At 42.8% G+C, this 19,114-nt stretch overlaps 1 protein-coding gene across 1 annotated transcript in view; it reads right to left on the reverse strand.

The window, feature by feature from the left end:
• Positions 1-19,114, reverse strand: part of LOC142489302 (ras GTPase-activating protein 4-like) — a 226,729-nt gene that overhangs the window by 41,022 nt on the left and 166,593 nt on the right. The window contains exons 9-10 of the mRNA XM_075589825.1: positions 11,880-11,971; positions 1,637-1,754 (exon numbers count right to left, since the gene is read on the reverse strand). Coding sequence (XP_075445940.1) covers positions 1,637-1,754; positions 11,880-11,971 — 210 coding nt within the window. The remainder of the gene's footprint in view (positions 1-1,636; positions 1,755-11,879; positions 11,972-19,114) is intronic.

Raw genomic sequence — 19,114 nt, forward strand, 5'->3', positions numbered from 1 at the left:
ATATGCCATATACAGAACCAAAACGGAATGGATTCATTCTAAAGCATAGTATAACTTTTTTTTAACTCAATCCTCGCTGCCTAGGGTCACGCTGCCTAGGTTTTACACTTTATTTGCTCCAATGCAAAACATATCATACAATTCACCTGTTATTTGTCTGGCCCTTAACTTTTCACATGCATTTTACAGAGGAAACCACCTTTCCTCCTTCTTTCATAGCATACATCATCTTCCTATGACTACATCATTTCCCAACAACAACAACAACAACAACAACACAGTTCTCATATATTACACAAGATCTGCATGACAAAAACCTGCATCTGTAGCTCACGGTTCCCTTTAGTTATGGATCTGCAGAATATTTGGTTATCATTTTCCTATTTTCAACTGTGTAGGCTAAAATGTTATAATAGAGATTTCCTTATTATTTATTTATGTCATTGATTTGCTCACATTTCACTGCACCTTAATTATTATTTGAAATCTCAATTCTTTAATTTTCACTTTTATTTCATAATCAGACACATTTAGGTTTTAAATCCATATTTCTAAAAAATGCAAACTTAATCAAATGTTCTTAATTTTGATTTGATATACCTGTACCAGCTGCTTACTATTAGAAATTGGTGACAAAAAACTGCAAAAGGACAGAACCCTATATAGTGCACTCAAAAGAGAGCCTCCTAGTACATTCAAAATAACATTTTATTTGGTATTGCAAGAACTCAATTTAAATCAGTGTGTTACAATCTATAACTACTGTAAGTGTGTTACAGTCTATACTGAGCCTGTGAGGTCTTTGAAAATGGTATGGCAAACTCTATTGGTAATAGGAGCCGCCTCTACATGTGTCTCTTAGGGTTAAGGTAGCCCAGATAATCTCCTAATACAGGGGTGCATAAACTTTTCCCTGTGCACACCCCTGCCTGCTCTCCTCTGCGGCTCTCGCCCCCCCTGCTCGGCTCTGGTGTCAAATGGCACGCGGGGTCATGCGACCTCACGTTGCCATGGATACGTGACCCCTCAGCGTCATTTGATGGCGGGTTACCATGACGACGTGTCGCTGGAAGGTAAGATAAGTGTGTCATAGAGGCCTTGCGCGGTCCCCCGGCATTTAATTTAAATGCCTTGGGGAACAGTGCGGGACCTCTATAACTGCCGCGCCCCCCCCCAAGAAAATATTGCGCACACCTGTTCTAATACACTCCCCCTAGGTGTAGAGAAATTGTGGAAGATGTTCTCTGCCTGGTGGTCTGTCCTAAATGCCCCTTAAATTTAGGGAATATACACTACACAAAATATAACAATAATGTGAATACACACACCTGTGATATAAAACAAGTCACTCAAAATGGTGACACAGAACTTAGTGACAAAATCAATAGGAAAAAATAAGCGGAGAGAGTCACCAACTCAGGCTTAATAGTAAGTAGCTATATATTATATAATTAAATACTTATCTGTTTTTCTTTTCAAAAGTGAGGGTCATTTAGTTCAATTCTTTGGCTAAAGCATTTTAAGCTGGCAAACCACGCTAAGGTATCCCCTCTTTTGCAAGTCCTAACATACTATTATACACACCCATAAGTATTATCACATTACATTTCCTTTGTACAGGTACATTTACAGTTACCTTGTAAGAACCTTTAACTTCCTGACACAGCAATTGGACCAAAGGCTTGTAGTAATCTGATGCCAACACAGTCTCATCACGAAGTCGGACTTGAAGCTGCAGGGACCCAAGGTTTCCGCTAAATGGAAGGAATATTATAAACCTTGACTCTGATGTGTATATTTGTGTAGTAATAGCTGTAGATTGTGTGAAGCAAACTACTGGTTAAAGCACAATACCTGAGCTATAATGAATGCATTGTTCTGAAGAATTGATGGACCATACACAGTGTCTAGAAAAGTAATGGTACTGTGATTGATTTCAAAATATCGTAAACCTGTTAAACTTTGGGAAAAACTCTGGTCACATTTGGGCATTCTAGTCAATTTCCATTAGGCTATGCCACCCAGTCCTTATAATTCAGAAAGCTAATTAAGGCAGCAGGGTTATTCATTAAACGGCTATAGTGCCAATCAGGGCACTATTGCACGGAAACTCTAATTGAAGTTTTTGTGTTTTGTTTTAGGTTTAAAGATCACATGTAAGTGCAATAGAGATATGACTATGACCTCACAAAATTGTTGGGAAACAGAGTAGATTAACACATTAACTCATTTTTTTGGCCAGTCAGGCCTGCAACATATTGCTTTGTAGGACCTTTTGGTAATGAAAGTGTTAAGCTGTGCATACCCCTGAAAAAGAGTGAAACCAGATGATTTAATATTTGAAAGAACAATTCATCTCCCTGTGAGGGTTAAATGAATGCTACACATTTTTTGTAACATACGTAAACATTATTTAAACAACGGAAACACGATGTGCACTGAAAGGCAATGTTCTTTACAGAATAATGGATTAATGCAAACAAAGTCAATTTTATTAGTATTTCTGAGACAATTTCAAGACATTCAGCATGTGATCTGTAACGTTTAATTTATTTTTCATGTAAGTACCTAGCAACAGACTGAGCATAAAGAGGCTATATATGTTCTGTTTATGTTAAATAGTGGCCTTTATTTTCCCCCCATAAACTAAAAGGAAAGTGGGGAACATTGAAACTCTTTATTTAATCCATCAAACAAAGCACTGCATTTTGCCTCTAAACTTCTACAATGGCTTGTACGGTACCTTCCTGCATGCTTTCTTTCCTCAGCTCCTATGCTGTTCTACACCCTCTACAATCAGGCTTTCGCACTGCTCACTCTACTGAAACAGCATTCACCAAAGTAGCAAATGACCTTTGCATTAATAAATCCCTAGGGCATTACTCGCTTGACCTGTCTGCAGCCTTTGATAGTGTTCATCCCCACTTCTCCTTCACATTCTCTACTTCCTTGGTGATTGGGACAAAGCCCTCTCTTGACTTTTTCCTACCTTTTTCATTGTTTCTTTTGTGTATTTACTGCCAACTCCTCTTCTTCCTCTGTGGATGTATGTGTTGGTGTACCTCAAGACTCAGTTCTAGGACCTCTCCTCTTTTCTCTCTATACACTCACCCTTGGAGACTTTATTAATTCATTTGGGTTTAAGTATCACCTGTATGCAGATGATATTCTACTATATTTATCCACACCAAACCTCACTACTGCAGTACAGGCCCAGGTCTAAAGGATATCAGAAAAGAAAAAATAAATGGCAGAGCACTACAAAAAATCGCTAATAAGGAAGCTGGACAAAGATAGCCATAAAAAAACGGGAATTTATTAAAGGCACATCACCCCTGCAGTCATTCTGACGCGTTTCGTACCTATTGGTACGTTGTCAAAGAAAATGTAAATTCTTTGACAAAGTACCAATATGTATGAAACACGTCAGAGTGACTGCGGGGGTGATGTGCCTTTAATAAATTCCCTTTTTTTACGGCTATCTTTGTCCAGCTTCCTTATTAGCGATTTTTGCAGTACTCTGACATTTTTTTCTTTTCTGTTACACTTTGGACAGCATCGGCAGGACCACGCCTTTGACGGGAGCATCTTTGATCCTGCAGCATTGCAGAGACTAAGGGGAGTGAACAACGTGAGTTCTTATGACTTCATTTCTTTATTTTTTCTCTGCCCCGGTGCCCGTGTGACAGCAGCATTATTGTTAGAGTTTGGATGTGTGTGTGGGGGTTGTGTGTCTTGTTAGTGAGGGCTCTTTGAGCTCAGACGGCAGGACTCTCCCCCAATCACTCCTTCCTCCAGCTGTGTATTTTAGTCCATTCATGCACGGGAGCACATTTCAAAAGCATTTATCAAGCAGTTTCTCTATGGACATTTGTTGGACATTATTTACTGTCATTTTGAAGTTTCCCATTATATCTGGAGCATCAGCATAGGGGTTCCTTAATCCCCCTCTTTCACAGGCCCATGTCTCCACCTGTCTGGTGGCAATATATCCAATATATCCAAATGTCAGAAGGGTAGGTGTGTTAAACTCAGTTGGTCAAAGACTGAGCTGCTCCTAATTTCACCTAAATCAAGTCCCATTGTGATATTTTCCATCACAGTCAGTAACAATACAATCCCTCCAGTTCCCCAAGCCCATTATTTAGGTGTCGTATTTGACTCTTCTCTTTTGTTCTAACCTCATCTTAATGCTACAGCTAAATCGTGCTGTTTCATTCTCCATAACATTGCTAAAATCCAAACTTTTCTTTGTTTCTGTACTACTAAAATGTTATTTCGTATCCTCATTCTCTCCCTTCTGGACTACTGCATTGTTCTCTTTACTTGCCCCCCTGCCTTGCAGCTTTCTACTGTTCAATCTGTTAAAAAAGCAGCGAGCGTAACCTGGCTCTCCTCTCAATCAGTCTTGGCTAATCTTCCCCTAAAAACTAGGTTCCCTATTACATTTCCACATTCACTACAAAAGTCTTCTTCTCTCTTTCAAGGCTATCCACTCCTCTGCCCTTTCTATATCTCGGGTTTAATTTCTTGCGATATCCCACTGGCTCTTAATGCTCTGCTTAAGCCCGTCTTCTCTTTATCACCTATCACTACAGCTCTCTCATTGTCTACAACCCTTCTCACATGTTGTGCGCTACTTCTAAAATTCCCTTCCTCTTAAGGTCTGCTGAGCACCTTCTCTCTCTAACTTCAGAACCCCTCAGAAAACTCACCTGTTCAATTAATTATTTGCTCATTAAACTACAGTACGCTTTTATACACTTTAGCCAATGCACTTACATTTACTCCTACTGTTCCTGTTCATCTCGGGGCAGGAACTCTTCTCTCCCAATGTTACATTCATGTCTTGATGCAGCTATTCTATTTGTATAATTATATTCCCTGTATTGTAATTGCATTGTGATGCTGTAAACAAATTGTAAAGTGTTGCATAGCTGGTTGGTGCTGCAAATAAAAGGTTATGTGATGAAAGGGGCAGCACGGCATTCCCATAATAAAGGGGAAGTCCGCCCTAACCGTCGAAATGGTTGCCCTGTAAGTGTTACGTAACCCCCGAGTAATGGAAAGGGTTAACCGGCACTGCTCTTGTATCAAGAGTAGTTGCGATCCCTAACCTCATCATATCAGACATTGAAAGTGCATTCCCTTTGTATGTATGGGAGGACTGAGGAGATGTGAGGTACATTGTCGTGTATGGGGAGGACTTGAATCAACCAGCTGGAACATTGTTCTCACCCGGGAAGAATGGCACCAAGATCTGAGGGGAGCTTGGGAGCCTAAACCTATGTGGGATGGGACATAGCCTCGTCGGTGAAATCCTGATTTGCCAAATTCACATGTCCCTCTCCTCCAGGACATTTTCCTTGAGTTGGTATGTCAATTGTAACTCCGCCCATACCTTTGATTGTCCGGGGCAATCTTGTACCTCGCTCCTGATTGGTCCCACATTTAAAGGGCCGATTCTTATTGGCTTTGGAGGCCCCTCCAGCTTTTGTGAACCAGACCCTGGTTACTGTAAGTGGGCTAGCCGGGCAAGAGTTACAGAGTTGTGAGAGGATACAGTCAATGTTCTGGAGACTCTGTCAGAGGATCTCAATGTCTAGACTCTAGAGACTCCCTGGATATCGGATCAGTTGGTTCCATATGACGGTCTATGAGGTCATTGCTCGAGGCAGTAGATACTTCTGCCCTCTGGAGACGTTTGAGGTCAACCATGACTTTGACAACCCAGGGTAAGCTAGCTACGGCAGCGCCCTGCATCTAGGTAGTGGAGGGTTCATTTTATGGAGAATTCACCCTTTTATTTAACTGATTGATGTTCTTACCTGTGCCCATTAGCATTCTAATAAACCCTTCTGTTTATTAGCCCTTATGTCCTGCCTAGTGTATTCTACGATCCACGAGTGTGTCTAGTTAACCGTGTTATGTGACAGTATACATACATATATATTGTATATGCAGAGGATGGTCTTTGACTTAAAGCTGCCACAGCAGGCTCTATTTGTCTTATGATTTGTGTGTGTGTGTGTATGTATATATATATACACACATATATATATATATATATATATATATATATATATATATATATATATATATATATATATATATATATATATATATATATATATATATATATATATATACACATATACACACACACACTATAAAGATTCTCTCTGGGACTGCCTTGTCTTTTAGAGACATAAATCACTGTTTATTAGGGCCAAAGTAACTTGTGTTTCAACTCCATACATACTGTATTTCAGATTTTTTTTTTAAATAGCTATACAAAAGCACATCCTTTTATAACACTCTCTCTTTAGCTTTTAATGCTGCATAAAAGCTTCCAATCCAATATGATAAACCACCTATTCTATCTAATAAGCTGAATAAAGCCTTCAATTCAAAGGAAAAAAGAGGATCTTTAGTTACATATTTTGACAAAAAAATGATAAGCCTTAAATAATACATCTCTGTGTATAATTCTGTCTTTGTTACAGAAAAAATATCCAGTAGGCCTGGTGTGCTATTTTTCTTTACATTTGATGCTACCTTGAGGATATTATATAACAGTTAAGTACATATCCCCCCCCCCCCAATATTGTCACTCTGTAGACTCCTCTGAGTAAAGGAGTGCAACAGACTAGCAAATATCCCATCAGTTGCTTCAGAAAGAACATACTGTCATTGTAAACTGATAAGACGATGACTACACTACAAGGAAAACCTTGTTAATGAATCGCTAATACTTCCTGAGCAATTTGAAACATTCCTGCTAGGTTTAATAGGGCTGACATTTTCTTGGCTTAACAAGCTTTCCAAAGTCTTACTGACTCACTATGCTATTTTTATTTGTATGTTTTTTTGTAAATTGAAGCTTAACCAAGCACTGGAAAAGTAAAAAAAAAAAAAAAAGCTAAAATGTTTATTTGAGATGTTTGAACCGTTTGTGTGAAGTAAACGTACTATTATATGCGGTGGTTACATCTCAAAGAGGACATAAATATTGTGCTGGTATAAAATGGTATTTGTGTTGGCTTAAAGATGCAGCGGCCGTTATTTTAAGGCATCACGGCGCCGTTTTCATGTGCGCTGCTGTACTCCACACGGCATGAACGCGGCCAAACGCCCCAGGCACACGTGTTTATCGCGGTTGCTTTGTTTGAATTTATGGATTGTGTGCAATTAAATGCAATGAAATTAATGAATTGTAATGTGTACAGTACTGTGCTACTGTGTCAATTTCAGGTGTTTAAAAGCCAGAACACTAAAATGCCATTTTATGCACTCGCCTGAACTCGCATCTTAAGGCGAATGCTCCCTATATCCCAGGGTCTAAGAACCTAAAAGCCGACGCCTTGTCTCGACAGTTCCTGGTAGAGGATAACAAGGTGGAACAGCAGGAGACCATTCTCCCATCCACTTGCATTGTGGCAGCCAATACTTTCAGTGCCTTGTCTAATATTACCAAGGCTCAGAGCAACATCCCAGCAGGACTCAAGGTTCCGGAGGATCGTTTGTTCACCCCCCTTCTTTACCAGAGGAGAGTCATGGAGTGGGGGCATTCATCCAAGACAGCTGGTCATCCTGGCACCAAAAGAACTACCGAGTTCATTGAACGCATGTTCTGGTGGCCCAACATGCGGAGAGACATACAAGCTTTTGTAGCTACATGCTCTACTTGTGCACAGAACAAAACGCCACGCAACAGACCTGCGGGTCTCCTTCAACCATTACCCATCCCGGAACATCCATGGACACACATATCTATGGACTTTATCGTTGAGTTGCCTAAATCTAGAGGCATGGATACCATACTTGTAGTGGTGGACAGGTTTTCAAAACAGGCACACTTCATCCCTATGAAAGGTCTACCCACCGCACCGATGTTGTCTGACGTTTTCATCAGGGAGATCTTCAGGTTAAATGGGACCCCCCTGGTCATAGTATCTGACAGAGGATCCCAATTCATCTCCCGGTTCTGGAGGGCGTTTTGTAAGAGTCTGGACGTCACACGACACTTTTCGTCAGGCTATCACCCCCAGACCAATGGGCAAACGGAACGCACCAATCAGTCTCTTGAACAATTTTTAAGGTGTTTTGTTGCCGATACTCAAGACGACTGGGCAGAACTTCTCCTGTGGGCTGAATTCTCTCATAACAATCTTCTGAATGAATCATCCCAACAGTCACCGTTCATGGTCAACTATGGCTTCCATCCTTCTGCACTCCCTTCTCTTATCTCGAAGTCTGGAGTCCCGGCCGCAGAGGACAGGATCCTCCACTTACAAGACTTATGGTAGAAGATCCATCTTAACCTACAGCACGCTGGTAAACTACAGAAGAGACAAGCGGACCGTCACCGAAGAGAGGTCCCAGGGTACTCTGTAGGACAAAGGGTCTGATTATCCACCAAAAACATTCGTTTAAAGGTAACCTCACCCAAACTGGCACCCCGCTTTATCGGACCTTTCCGCATCAGTAAAAGGATCAACCCAGTAGCCTACTGGCTAGAACTGCCTAAGAATATGAGAATTCCCTCCGTCTTTCACTCCTCCCTTCTAAAACCCTGTCCACAAGACTCATCCTCCAAAGGACAACCTAAACCTCCACAAACCATACTGGTAGAGGGTCAACAAGAATACGAGTTACAGACAATCCTCAACTCCAGAATGTCCAGAGGAGGATTGCAATATCTCGTACACTGGAAGGGCTATGGCCCAGAAGAGAGAGAGTGGGTTCCTCATCGTCAGGTATATACCAACCGTCTCATTTATGCCTTCCATCCATGGGTCGCCCGGAGGTCTCCCCTCAAGGGGGGGATACTTTAACATCCGTCGCAACTCCTGTCGGAAACCGCCCGGCTGATGCATCGCACGGCGGACCCATGCACCCATGCACTGCCAGGCCGGTACACGCACGCTCTGAAAGAAGCCGCCGGCGCCTCCCACAGGGAGGGAACTCGGCCGCACGTCCGCATGACGTCAGCGCTCCGCGACGCACATCGCAAACGCGCGCAGGTTGCCCGGCAACCAGGGTAATCACTAGGGAAGCCTGACCTGCAGGCTGTTTTAGATTATTGCCTTCCAGACACCATTGGAGGACCGGATCACACCCCTGCAAGTTAATTGGATCCTTCCTACTTATATACCTGCTCCTGTCTGTCATTCTTTGCTGAGCATAAACCCCTGTTTATGCATTGTGCTCACCGCTGCTGTTTAGTTGTGTCTTGATCCCTGCTTGGCCTTACCTGTCTGTTCTCTCCTGTCCTGATCCTGGCTGTTCTTCGGATTCCTACACTCTCCTGCGCTTTGACCCCGGCTTCGTCCCTTGACCATTCTACCTTCTATTACCCTGGATCTTGGTTACGGAAATCTACCATCCTCCACTCTCCAACCCGGAAATACGGCAAGTACCCTGACTACCCTGACCTCTCCAACCCTACGACGCTGTACGACTTGGACTACGCATTCCGGACAGGACTGCGTAGTTGTGGGTCGGTGTCTTTCCAACCCCACCTCAGCCCCGCGGTCTTCAGTCCTGTTTGTGGTGAGCGCAGCGTGACAGAGGGAAAGAGTTAACCATATTGTGTATATGTTGATCTGCATTTCCCCGCTTCAGCAGAATTAATTGCTAGGTTATGTATTAACTTGGAGAGAGAGGGAGAATTGTAGTGTATCCCTGACAATGGCTAAAATGTAAATCATTATAACTTTTGCTATATACATGCTACGAAGGTGAAATTTGGATATGTTGTCCTATGCCAAGAACATGGGTCGCATACATATCGTTAATCTGATTTACTACATGTGAAATATAGTTATGAGTTATCTCTGTTTTTACTATAAGTTTGGATATAGGGTTGAAAGCTTGCCAGATGGCCGCTTTGATATATAATTGTACAATCAAAGGAGGCTACTTGAAAGGCTTTTGTGATGAACTGTCCCCTGTGGAGACGTTAGCTAGAGGTGAGAAAAAAACCTGTACAGCAATGGAGGTGACTCGCCTCATTGCATATGCAGCCAAGGATCACGGATGGGCACCAACCATTGTGATCTGTTAAATGTAACATCCTACAGGAACAGTCTCTGCCCATTAACCATTTTTACTAGACATAATGGCATCCAGGCCTCTTGTCATATTTTTTTATAAATGGGCTGGCCAAGTAGGAACAGGGGAGGTGTGTATTAATGAGGGGCTGGGTAAACCCTGCTTCTCACGTTACCTGGCAATCTGTGATTGGGACAAGGTAATTATTCACCAATAACTGAACTGCCATGTTAGGAATGGGGTTCTGCATCTATATAATTGCTTGCACCCCTTATTCCTGTGCTTGTCGTGACTGTAACAACTAATGAGCTGCTATTGCACTGAATATCTCATTATCCAACACCAGTACGTGTAAATATTTCTGTAATGTTATTTGCTTGATGTATTGTCTGTTCTGCTCATAAGAAATAAACTCATTCAGTTTACTATATCCTAATCTTGTTCAATCTGGCCCGGTTATTATATATATAAATTCTGTTCTTTCGTGACACTACTGCACGAGCAGGCCAGGCAAAACAGCAAGCAGGTCAAGCTAAATGGCCTACTACAGCAGCATTTGCAGCAACAAGCCCAGCTCCAAACCCAGCTGCAGACATGAGAGCCCAGAATGAAAGGCAGGCTCAACTGATGACGGCTCTGGAGAAGGCAAACGCTATTATTTCTGCCATGGTCGAGAAGCAATGCCACTCTGACGAAATTATTGCTGACTGGAAGCAGACGTATGAGGAGACTCAGAAGAAGCCCCTCAGTCTCAGTATAGAGCTCGAACTCTCTCAGAAGGGGTCTCACAGTCTCAGTGCAGAGCTAGAAATCTCTGAAAAGGAATTTCACAGTCTCGATGCAGAACTGGGAGTCTCTTAAAAAGAGCTTCACACTCAATACAGAAGTAGTAGTCTCACACCAGGAGATCTGTGACTACGAAAAGGTCCTGAGTGTTTTAGAGACTGTAAAAGAGAGAACAGAGACCTGAAAGAGAAGGTTTCAAACCTGACTGATCAAGCCAGAGAGCTTTTTAATTGGTCTGCTCAGCTGCCTCATTAGAGGCCTTTAAAAAGCATGCAGCAGTCACTGCAGGGGAATCCAGGGAGAAACCATGGACCGCTGGAGAGATCAAGCGGTGACAAGAAACTCTGATCCAGGGAGAAACCCTGGACCACTGAATAGAGCACACCCGCACTGGGACCCCCCCCCCCCATTCCTCCTCCCCTCATCCCCACCCCATAATGCATCATGTGTATTTCATGAGGAATATAAATATTTTTAGCGATATTTCCCATGAAACATGTCAAGCGTTTACCTTTATAGAAATGTTAAACATGTCATGGATATTCAATATGCAAATAAGGAACACATAATGGATATTCAATATAGAGGTGGGATATATTTCTGGAATATTCCATTTGCTAGTGTGAAATCCATCATAGATATGTTATGTGGGATTCTAATACATAGCAGGGATATTCCCTATGGAAATTTAGGCCAGATTAAAAACATTTATTCAAGGATTTTTAAATAGTAGAGTGAAAACTGCTTGAATTTTAATATGTGGAAATATAAAGGAGTATGGTATGTTATACATGTGATTTAGAAAATGTGTCCAACATATTACTTGTAGGAAAGTGAATTACATCAGGGATATTCCATGTGGCAGTATGTCATGAATATTTTATGGAGCCATGTGAAATATCTCATGTATTTTTCATGTGGGTGGGTGACTCACATCAGTTATATTCTATGTGGGTGCATGAACATGTCAGTAGATGCAATCCATTAAAAGCTACTGGTGGAATTTTTTGCAGTCAAAGCACTATACATTTACTTACTCATCCACATTTGTTTTGGACTTTCCAGGGCTCAGTCTGAACCATGCTTCTTCTTGTAAATCAGTCGGTACCCTGTGCACGTTGATTACCACCTAAAATGAACAAACAATGATGTCAATCATACATGTATTGGTCGTGAATACTCATTTGCAGCAACAGTTTTGTACAAATCATTTACACTTTTTCATGACTAATAAGGTTTGAATTCATCTACATTTGAAAAGTTGCTTAACAGTGGACTAGATTCACCAAAGGTTAATAAAGGAAAGAATTAGCGTTAATGGTGTTCAACACCAATTTTATTAATTTACTTATTCACTAAAGCTATATGGCCAGAGGTAAAGCCCTGATTAGAGGCTTTTTTTTTACCGCAGCAATATTTTAACGATATACAGTATTTAATATAAATGAGTAAGTATTACCAGATTCACATTCTACTTATTCACATTCTATTTACTAAACATCAATACCTGTTGATATTGGACTACCACCAAACATATTGAACATTATTGTCACCTACCCTAGGCTTCGTTTTGGAGTATCTTGTGTATTTATATAATGATCACTATATACATAGTCAAGATAAGACTAGGCAACCTAGTGATAAAAATGCATCATATTACGATTGTAGGACATAATATATATTACCGAAGGAGATCAAAGTGGCCAACTAGTCATGATTAGAAATGTGTGAAATGTTCGCTGATGTTCCCAAACTAGGTGAAATTTGCCATTTGCTTCTGCTAAAAAAATTGTGAAATTTAGAGCAAATCTGCAAACTTTGGGGGGAAAAAAATCTCTTTAAGCATTAAAATGTAATGTGCAAGTACTGTACTATGATCCTTTATATCAGTGATTCCCAACCAGGGTTCCATGGAACCCTGGGGCTCCTTGAAGCAGTCTCAGGGGTTCCTCCTACGGACCACAGACCCCCCTCCTACCCCCTGGGGGTGGGTTTTTTTGGTATGTATTTTGTAGGGTGGATTGAGTGAAAGTGGGGTAATTGACGGAAGGTAGGGGCAAGTGAGAGAAGAGAGGGGGCGGGAGGGAGGAAAACAGGGAGTAAGAGTGAGATGCAAGGGATAAATACATGCGAGGCGGGAGGGGGGAGAGTTAGTGAGATGGATGGGAGAGAAATACATGGATAGATTGTGGGAAATAGAGGTGGCTCGTGAGGTGTGAAATTTTGTTACTGACCCCTGTCGAACCTAATATGTGTCAGCCAGATAGGGGTTCCCCGAGATTTTTCGAAATACTTCAAGGGTTCCTCCAAACAAAAAGTTTGGGAATCACTGCTTTATATACTGCTGTTTTCACAAAATTCAGGAAAAAAGTGGCAAACTATTGTCAACACTTTGAGCAACTTTCGAGAAGATGAGAAATATAGAAATATAAGAGAAATCCACCCAAACATTTGGAAACACATTTGAAAGCTGTATACCAAGCAATATCATACGTGTGTTTTTTTAATCAATCAGTTCTGTACTATGAGAAAATACTTGTAGCCTTTAAAAAAACAAACAACTCTAAATGACATGTTTAATGTATTATAATGTAACAAGCATTTTTTGTTTCCATAGCAACCATTTACAAAGTCACGTCCCCTTCCTCTTCTGAAAAAAGCTGTGGCACACCCCATTTTGAGCCCGGCCATCTTCTGCTGTACTGACAGCCATTTAGTGAACCCCCAAGCCAAACCTTTGTCGATCGATCACAGGAGAACGGATTCATCGGCAACTTAGCTAATTACTTATCATTGTGTGAATTGTATTGATGCACATATTAAAGGTGAAAAAAAAACTTTCAAAAAACGGCATCTTGGGCTGCTGCTTGAAGATATTCACACATTGCTAATCATGTTTAAACAATGACTACCTTGCCACTTGGACTGATAAAGACTTCATATTTTCAAATATACATGCACTGCTTTTTGTGTGTGTGAGTATTGTTAAGTAATGTTGCATGTTAAAGTTGCAGTTCAAGCAATATCCTTTGTGTGTTTTTATTAAAATAAATCAGTTCTGTACTATGAGAAAATACTTGTAGCAGTTAAAACAAAAAAACAACTCTGAATGACATTTTTAATGTATTATAATGTAACAAGCATTTCATACCCTCTTCCTCTTCTCAAACAGGCTCTGGCACACCCCTTTTTGAGCCCTGCCGTCTCTCTAGCAGTGCACCAATTGTATCTAGTGACTGCCTGGTCTCATGATCTTCCCCACAGAACTTTGCATCTTTGATCCTCTTCTGCTGCACTGACAGCTACTTAGTGAATCCCTCGAGCCGAATCTTCGTTGATCGATCACAGGAAAATGGATCGATCGGCAACTTAGCCAATTACTTACCATTGTGTGGATTGTTTTGATGACATATTAAAAGGAAAAAATATATATGTTTTAAAAGGCAGTTTGGACTGCTGCTTTAACTCCTATGGTGTCATCAGGGCATTACTTTGCAGTGCATTGGAAGCCTCCGGCATCAAAGGGGTTAAATTATTTTCTACCATAGGCCTTTATAAGAAATCCTATTACATAATCCTATAGTGCAAAAGTGTGATATCACTCACCCATCCTCAATTGCATCGCTAGCGCTGATTAGTAGAAGTTATCTTTGAATAACTAGCGTTATTGATCGCAGAGAGGTGCATATTGCAGAGATACAAATGTGGCACCCATTATTGCAACACTATGTGATGTGTAATCACCGCAAGTTTTACCGTGAGTGGGTTATAATTCTGCCTACATCTGTATATAAAAACAGTGAAAAATAACGATTTCAGTGTTTATACATATACAGTACCAGACAGACACACAAATGCCTGAGCTTCAAATGGTACATGTTGATTCTGGAAATTAATATAGAGTACATACTGTATGGGAACATGAAGTGCTGCTGCTGTAATTTCCAACACCATACAAACAAATATTTTCAAAGAATGCTTTAGCACAGGGGTCCACAAAGTTTTGATCCTGTGTACCCCATGCCTGCTCACCTCCCGGCTTGAAACCCCCCCACCCCCCCTCCTGCTCGGCTCCGGCATCAAATGACATCACAAGGTCATGTGACATCACTATGCCATGGCAACATGATGTCATGTGACCCTCCTGCGTCATTTGACCAGGCGACGCATCACTGAAGATTAGGTAGGAGAAGCTGCAGAGGCCTCACTTAAATTAAGTGCCTTGGGGGAGAGTGCAGGACCTCTGTATCCGCCCCCCCCCCCTGGAAATTCACGCGCCCCCACAAACATGTGTGGCTGGTGATCACTGATCAGAGATTCGAGAACTGTTGCACCAGATCAGTAAAAAGCTTAAAGTAAATATTTGATGTTGCCTTATCTAATGATTTATTTGGTTTGTTAATCCCATTTTAGATGGCTAAAATTAATCTTTATTCCGGGCAGATTTGGTATTAAAAAAAAATTGTCCACATAGACTTGCTTTTGAGAAAAAACATGACAGCGCTATTTAATATAAATGTAGAAGTATTAGAAAACCATCTTGTTTCTCTAACACAGCAACATAAGCGAATAAAAATAACACCAGAGTTTCTGCGTAAAAAGAGGAAGCACAGTATTGACAAAATCACAGTGGCTGCCAATCCATTTCCTTTCCTTTCTCTCTCAGAACTTTAATTGTTTGCCTGTCTGTGAAACAAAAAACTATCTAAAACAACCAGTTAGTACACCTCCACTTTTCCTGACTGACAAATATAGCCATAAACAAATGTAGCCCTCTTACCCCCACCCTAAGTGAGATTGGGGTGGGTAGGTGTATCTGACTACTTATCAGTGTGGTGCTGTCCCTGTTTGGCAACCAGGAGGGCTGAGCTTCCTCCACGGGGAACCTGGGGTATATACTTACACTCGGTGCAGCGCCTCCACTGATGAGGGATCCCAACGTGGTGAGAGTGTGCCCTCAACAGAACAACCATACAGTAAATACACACAATGTGAATAAACAGTATTTACTGAGCATGAACTGTAACTTCAATGAAACTCTCTTTGATAAAGCGCCTCCACGGCGGGAAACACGTCAGAGTTTTAATCTGTGTGTCTGTCCTTTTGGCTAATATGCCCAATAAATAGTTATTTTTTTGCCCCAGCCCTTTGCCCCTTTTTTTGGCAGTGCTCTACCTTCTACCTCTATCTACTTTGCACTACTCATCGGTATAGTAGCATGCTCATCCGGTATATGCTGACGCAGAGCAGCTGTTCCATTCTGAGGCTTTTCTCCAGAGCTGCCTAGTGGATCCGGTTTCAAGCCAGTGTGGGGTCGGCGCTCCATCCACTTACCTGTACACCAGGAGAAGAAAACAGCTGACGGAGATGACCATTGCGGAGGTGTGGATCGCCTGCCTGTTGGTTCCCCATCAGCCACCACCCCCTCCACAACTCTCGGTAGTTACATTGCTGGAGGATTGGAAGGCACCCGGTAAGACGGCGGGAGGCTCTGTTTACAGGTCTCTACTACCATCAGCTTGTCTTTTATATACCGGGTGACCGTCCCCGCAGCCCGAGTGAGGAGGGTTAACTCCCTCTGAGCCCCGTTCATTCGGGGGAGTGTACCATCGAGTTGGCTTGAGGCCTACCCCAGCGGAGTACAGGTGAGGTGGTGGCTACGCCGGCTTCATCACACCATCGACCATTATTCACGGGACACTTACTGCTTAGTTCTTATGCACACCGGTTCCTGACATTTCGTTTATTAGTTTATGATACAGGACATTGCAGTATTTTGCAGCATCAGCTTGGGGGTTCCCCCCTTGTTTTCTCTGTAACTTCAATGAAACTCTCTTTGCATAACATCATTACATCATATGAATAACAATGCATCACCCTGAATGCATACCATCCCCTCAGCCCACATGTCCATCATCACATCACCCTAAGTCCCTTTGATAATAATGTGCTTGGGCATTTTATCCCTTGAGTGTCCACAACAATAAGGTGATTGTGAGTGTGAGGGATAGCGCCCCTGCCCGGTGGTGCACTTAATATACTACCTCCCTGATCATGATCATGATCAGGATAATCCTTGGCAATCAGCAACTCCGCTCAGTGATCCCATGGCGCAACGTGCTGCTGCTGGCAGAGATGAATCTGCTGTCTGACTCCCCAGGGGAGGGATCCCCAGCTGGATGATCCTTTAAGAACAGTCTCTGCTATGGAGTCAGATACTCTTCCAGCTACACTCTGCACTGTCCTGCAGCATCTCTCTCTCTGAGTATGGTGAAGGAGTCCCTGTCTTAAGGCAGTCCTTATAACATACAGTATTCCTCTACAGTGTCTCAGGGGACTAACTGGGCCCTGGGGGTATACTTCTACCCTAGTCCTTGCATGCAGAAGATCTCTTGCTGTAGATACTGTCTGATCCCTGACTCTGGCAGTTCACCACGTGCAACTGGCACTGGTGATATTACATAACACTGTGTAACTTAGAAAGCAACCCCCCTTCTTTCTATGAGGGTCCTTTCCCTGACACAGCCAAAGCCAACTACTCTGGCTGCACTGCAAACAACAGTTACAACTTAGCTATCCTGCTCAGCTAAAGTGGCAGCATCCCTCTGGGGTCTGTCCCTAGCTGCAGTAACTCACTGGTGACTCAGGGCAATCTGGGGCCTGGGGAGGGTACTCTGGCCTAGTGCATGGGTCCATGTCCTACACACCTACCTCCTCCCCTGTCTGCTTCCCCACCCTGAGTGACTTCCTTCTTGTAATCCTGCTAATATCCCTAACTAAATCCTCCCCTTAATAGGAGGATCCCTCAGCCCTATTGGCTAAGCTAAAGCACCTGACGGCCTGCTGCTATACCTCCTGGGAAGTGTAGTTCCCAAGGAGGCTCCTGCCTATGGAGACCGCATGGGCGCCTCTCTAATGGCCGCCCCTCTCGTCTACCTGCGCCTGCGCTATCCTAATGGCCGCTGCGCCACTTTCCTGCACATGCGCAACCTCTAGACGGCCTTCCTGCCTCTCTACCTTCTCCTGTGCTCCATCTGCCACCTCTAAAATGGCTGCCACAACTCCTGGCGCTCTGCTGCGCATGCGCGGCCATTTTGCCACACACAAGATGGCAGCCGCACTCGTCCGCACATACGCGAGCGATCGCGCATGCGCGATCAATTCCAATATGGCACGCCCACCCGGATGGCAGCGCCAACCCGTGGAGAGCCGCCGGAGCCTCCCTGCGCCTCCTGCTGCTGGCTATCTCGCCGCACCGGCCTAGCTAGCCCCGCGGCACCTGCGTTTACGGCAGGGGAAGCGCTGGGAAGCGTCCCATAGCTGGGGACCAACGCTGTTAAGGAGACCAGGGCTATATAAATATCTGTGGGTCATAAATAAAACGGTTGTAAGAGCTTCTCTTGCCCAGAAACGAAGGATTATTTTATGTTAGCACTAGAAACCACATATGATCCAATAATTACATTAACGTTTATTTTCAAGGAATGTATCCACTTTCATTTGGAATTATTTTAATGAATATGTTAACCTTTTCACAGATGGAGGTCTGCGGTCTGGCGGCAGCTGAGGACCACCCGACATCCGCCATTTGCAATCATGTGATCACTACAGGAGTCATCACATGCTGATTTAAACGGAAAGTCGGGTTGACAAATGCAATCGGGTTGACTGCTCCAGTGGAGCTGTCTGCCTGCTCATCCCATAGAGCAGGGGTGCGCAAACTGGGGGACGTGAGATTTTTTTGGCGGTTATAGAGTCTCTGCGCTCTTCCCCAAAAACATTTCAATTAAATGCTGGGGAGCGCGCAAGGCCTCTGTAACTTACTTCCCTTGGCTTCGGGTGACGTCACATGACCCGTGGCGTCATTTGACGCCGGTTTTTAGGTAAGGGAGGGCGTGAGCACTGGGGCTGAGCAGCCAATTGGGCGTAGCACAGAGTTTGCGCACTCCTGCCATAGAGAACTAGCATTTTTGCCAGGTTGTACCTGTTATGTCAATAGGCTTTCTGATGTGCCAATTACATCATAAGAGCACTCTAAATGTTTTTTTCTGGAAGAAAATTCAACAGTTATTTTTGCCAACAATCTTAATGTTTCCATGATCAGTTTTGTCCATATTTAGGTTACACTTTACCAAAATATATATTTCTTTTTCAGTCATGGTATACTGTACATAAATGTAATTCTCGTCAACAACTGACAGGTTAGTCTACTCCTACTGTACTCATAAAACTTCTGGGATTTGGAGTTAGTCTCACTGATTTTTAGTATCAA

This window comes from Ascaphus truei, chromosome 3, assembly GCF_040206685.1.
Source record: "Ascaphus truei isolate aAscTru1 chromosome 3, aAscTru1.hap1, whole genome shotgun sequence".
NCBI lineage: Eukaryota > Metazoa > Chordata > Amphibia > Anura > Ascaphidae > Ascaphus > Ascaphus truei.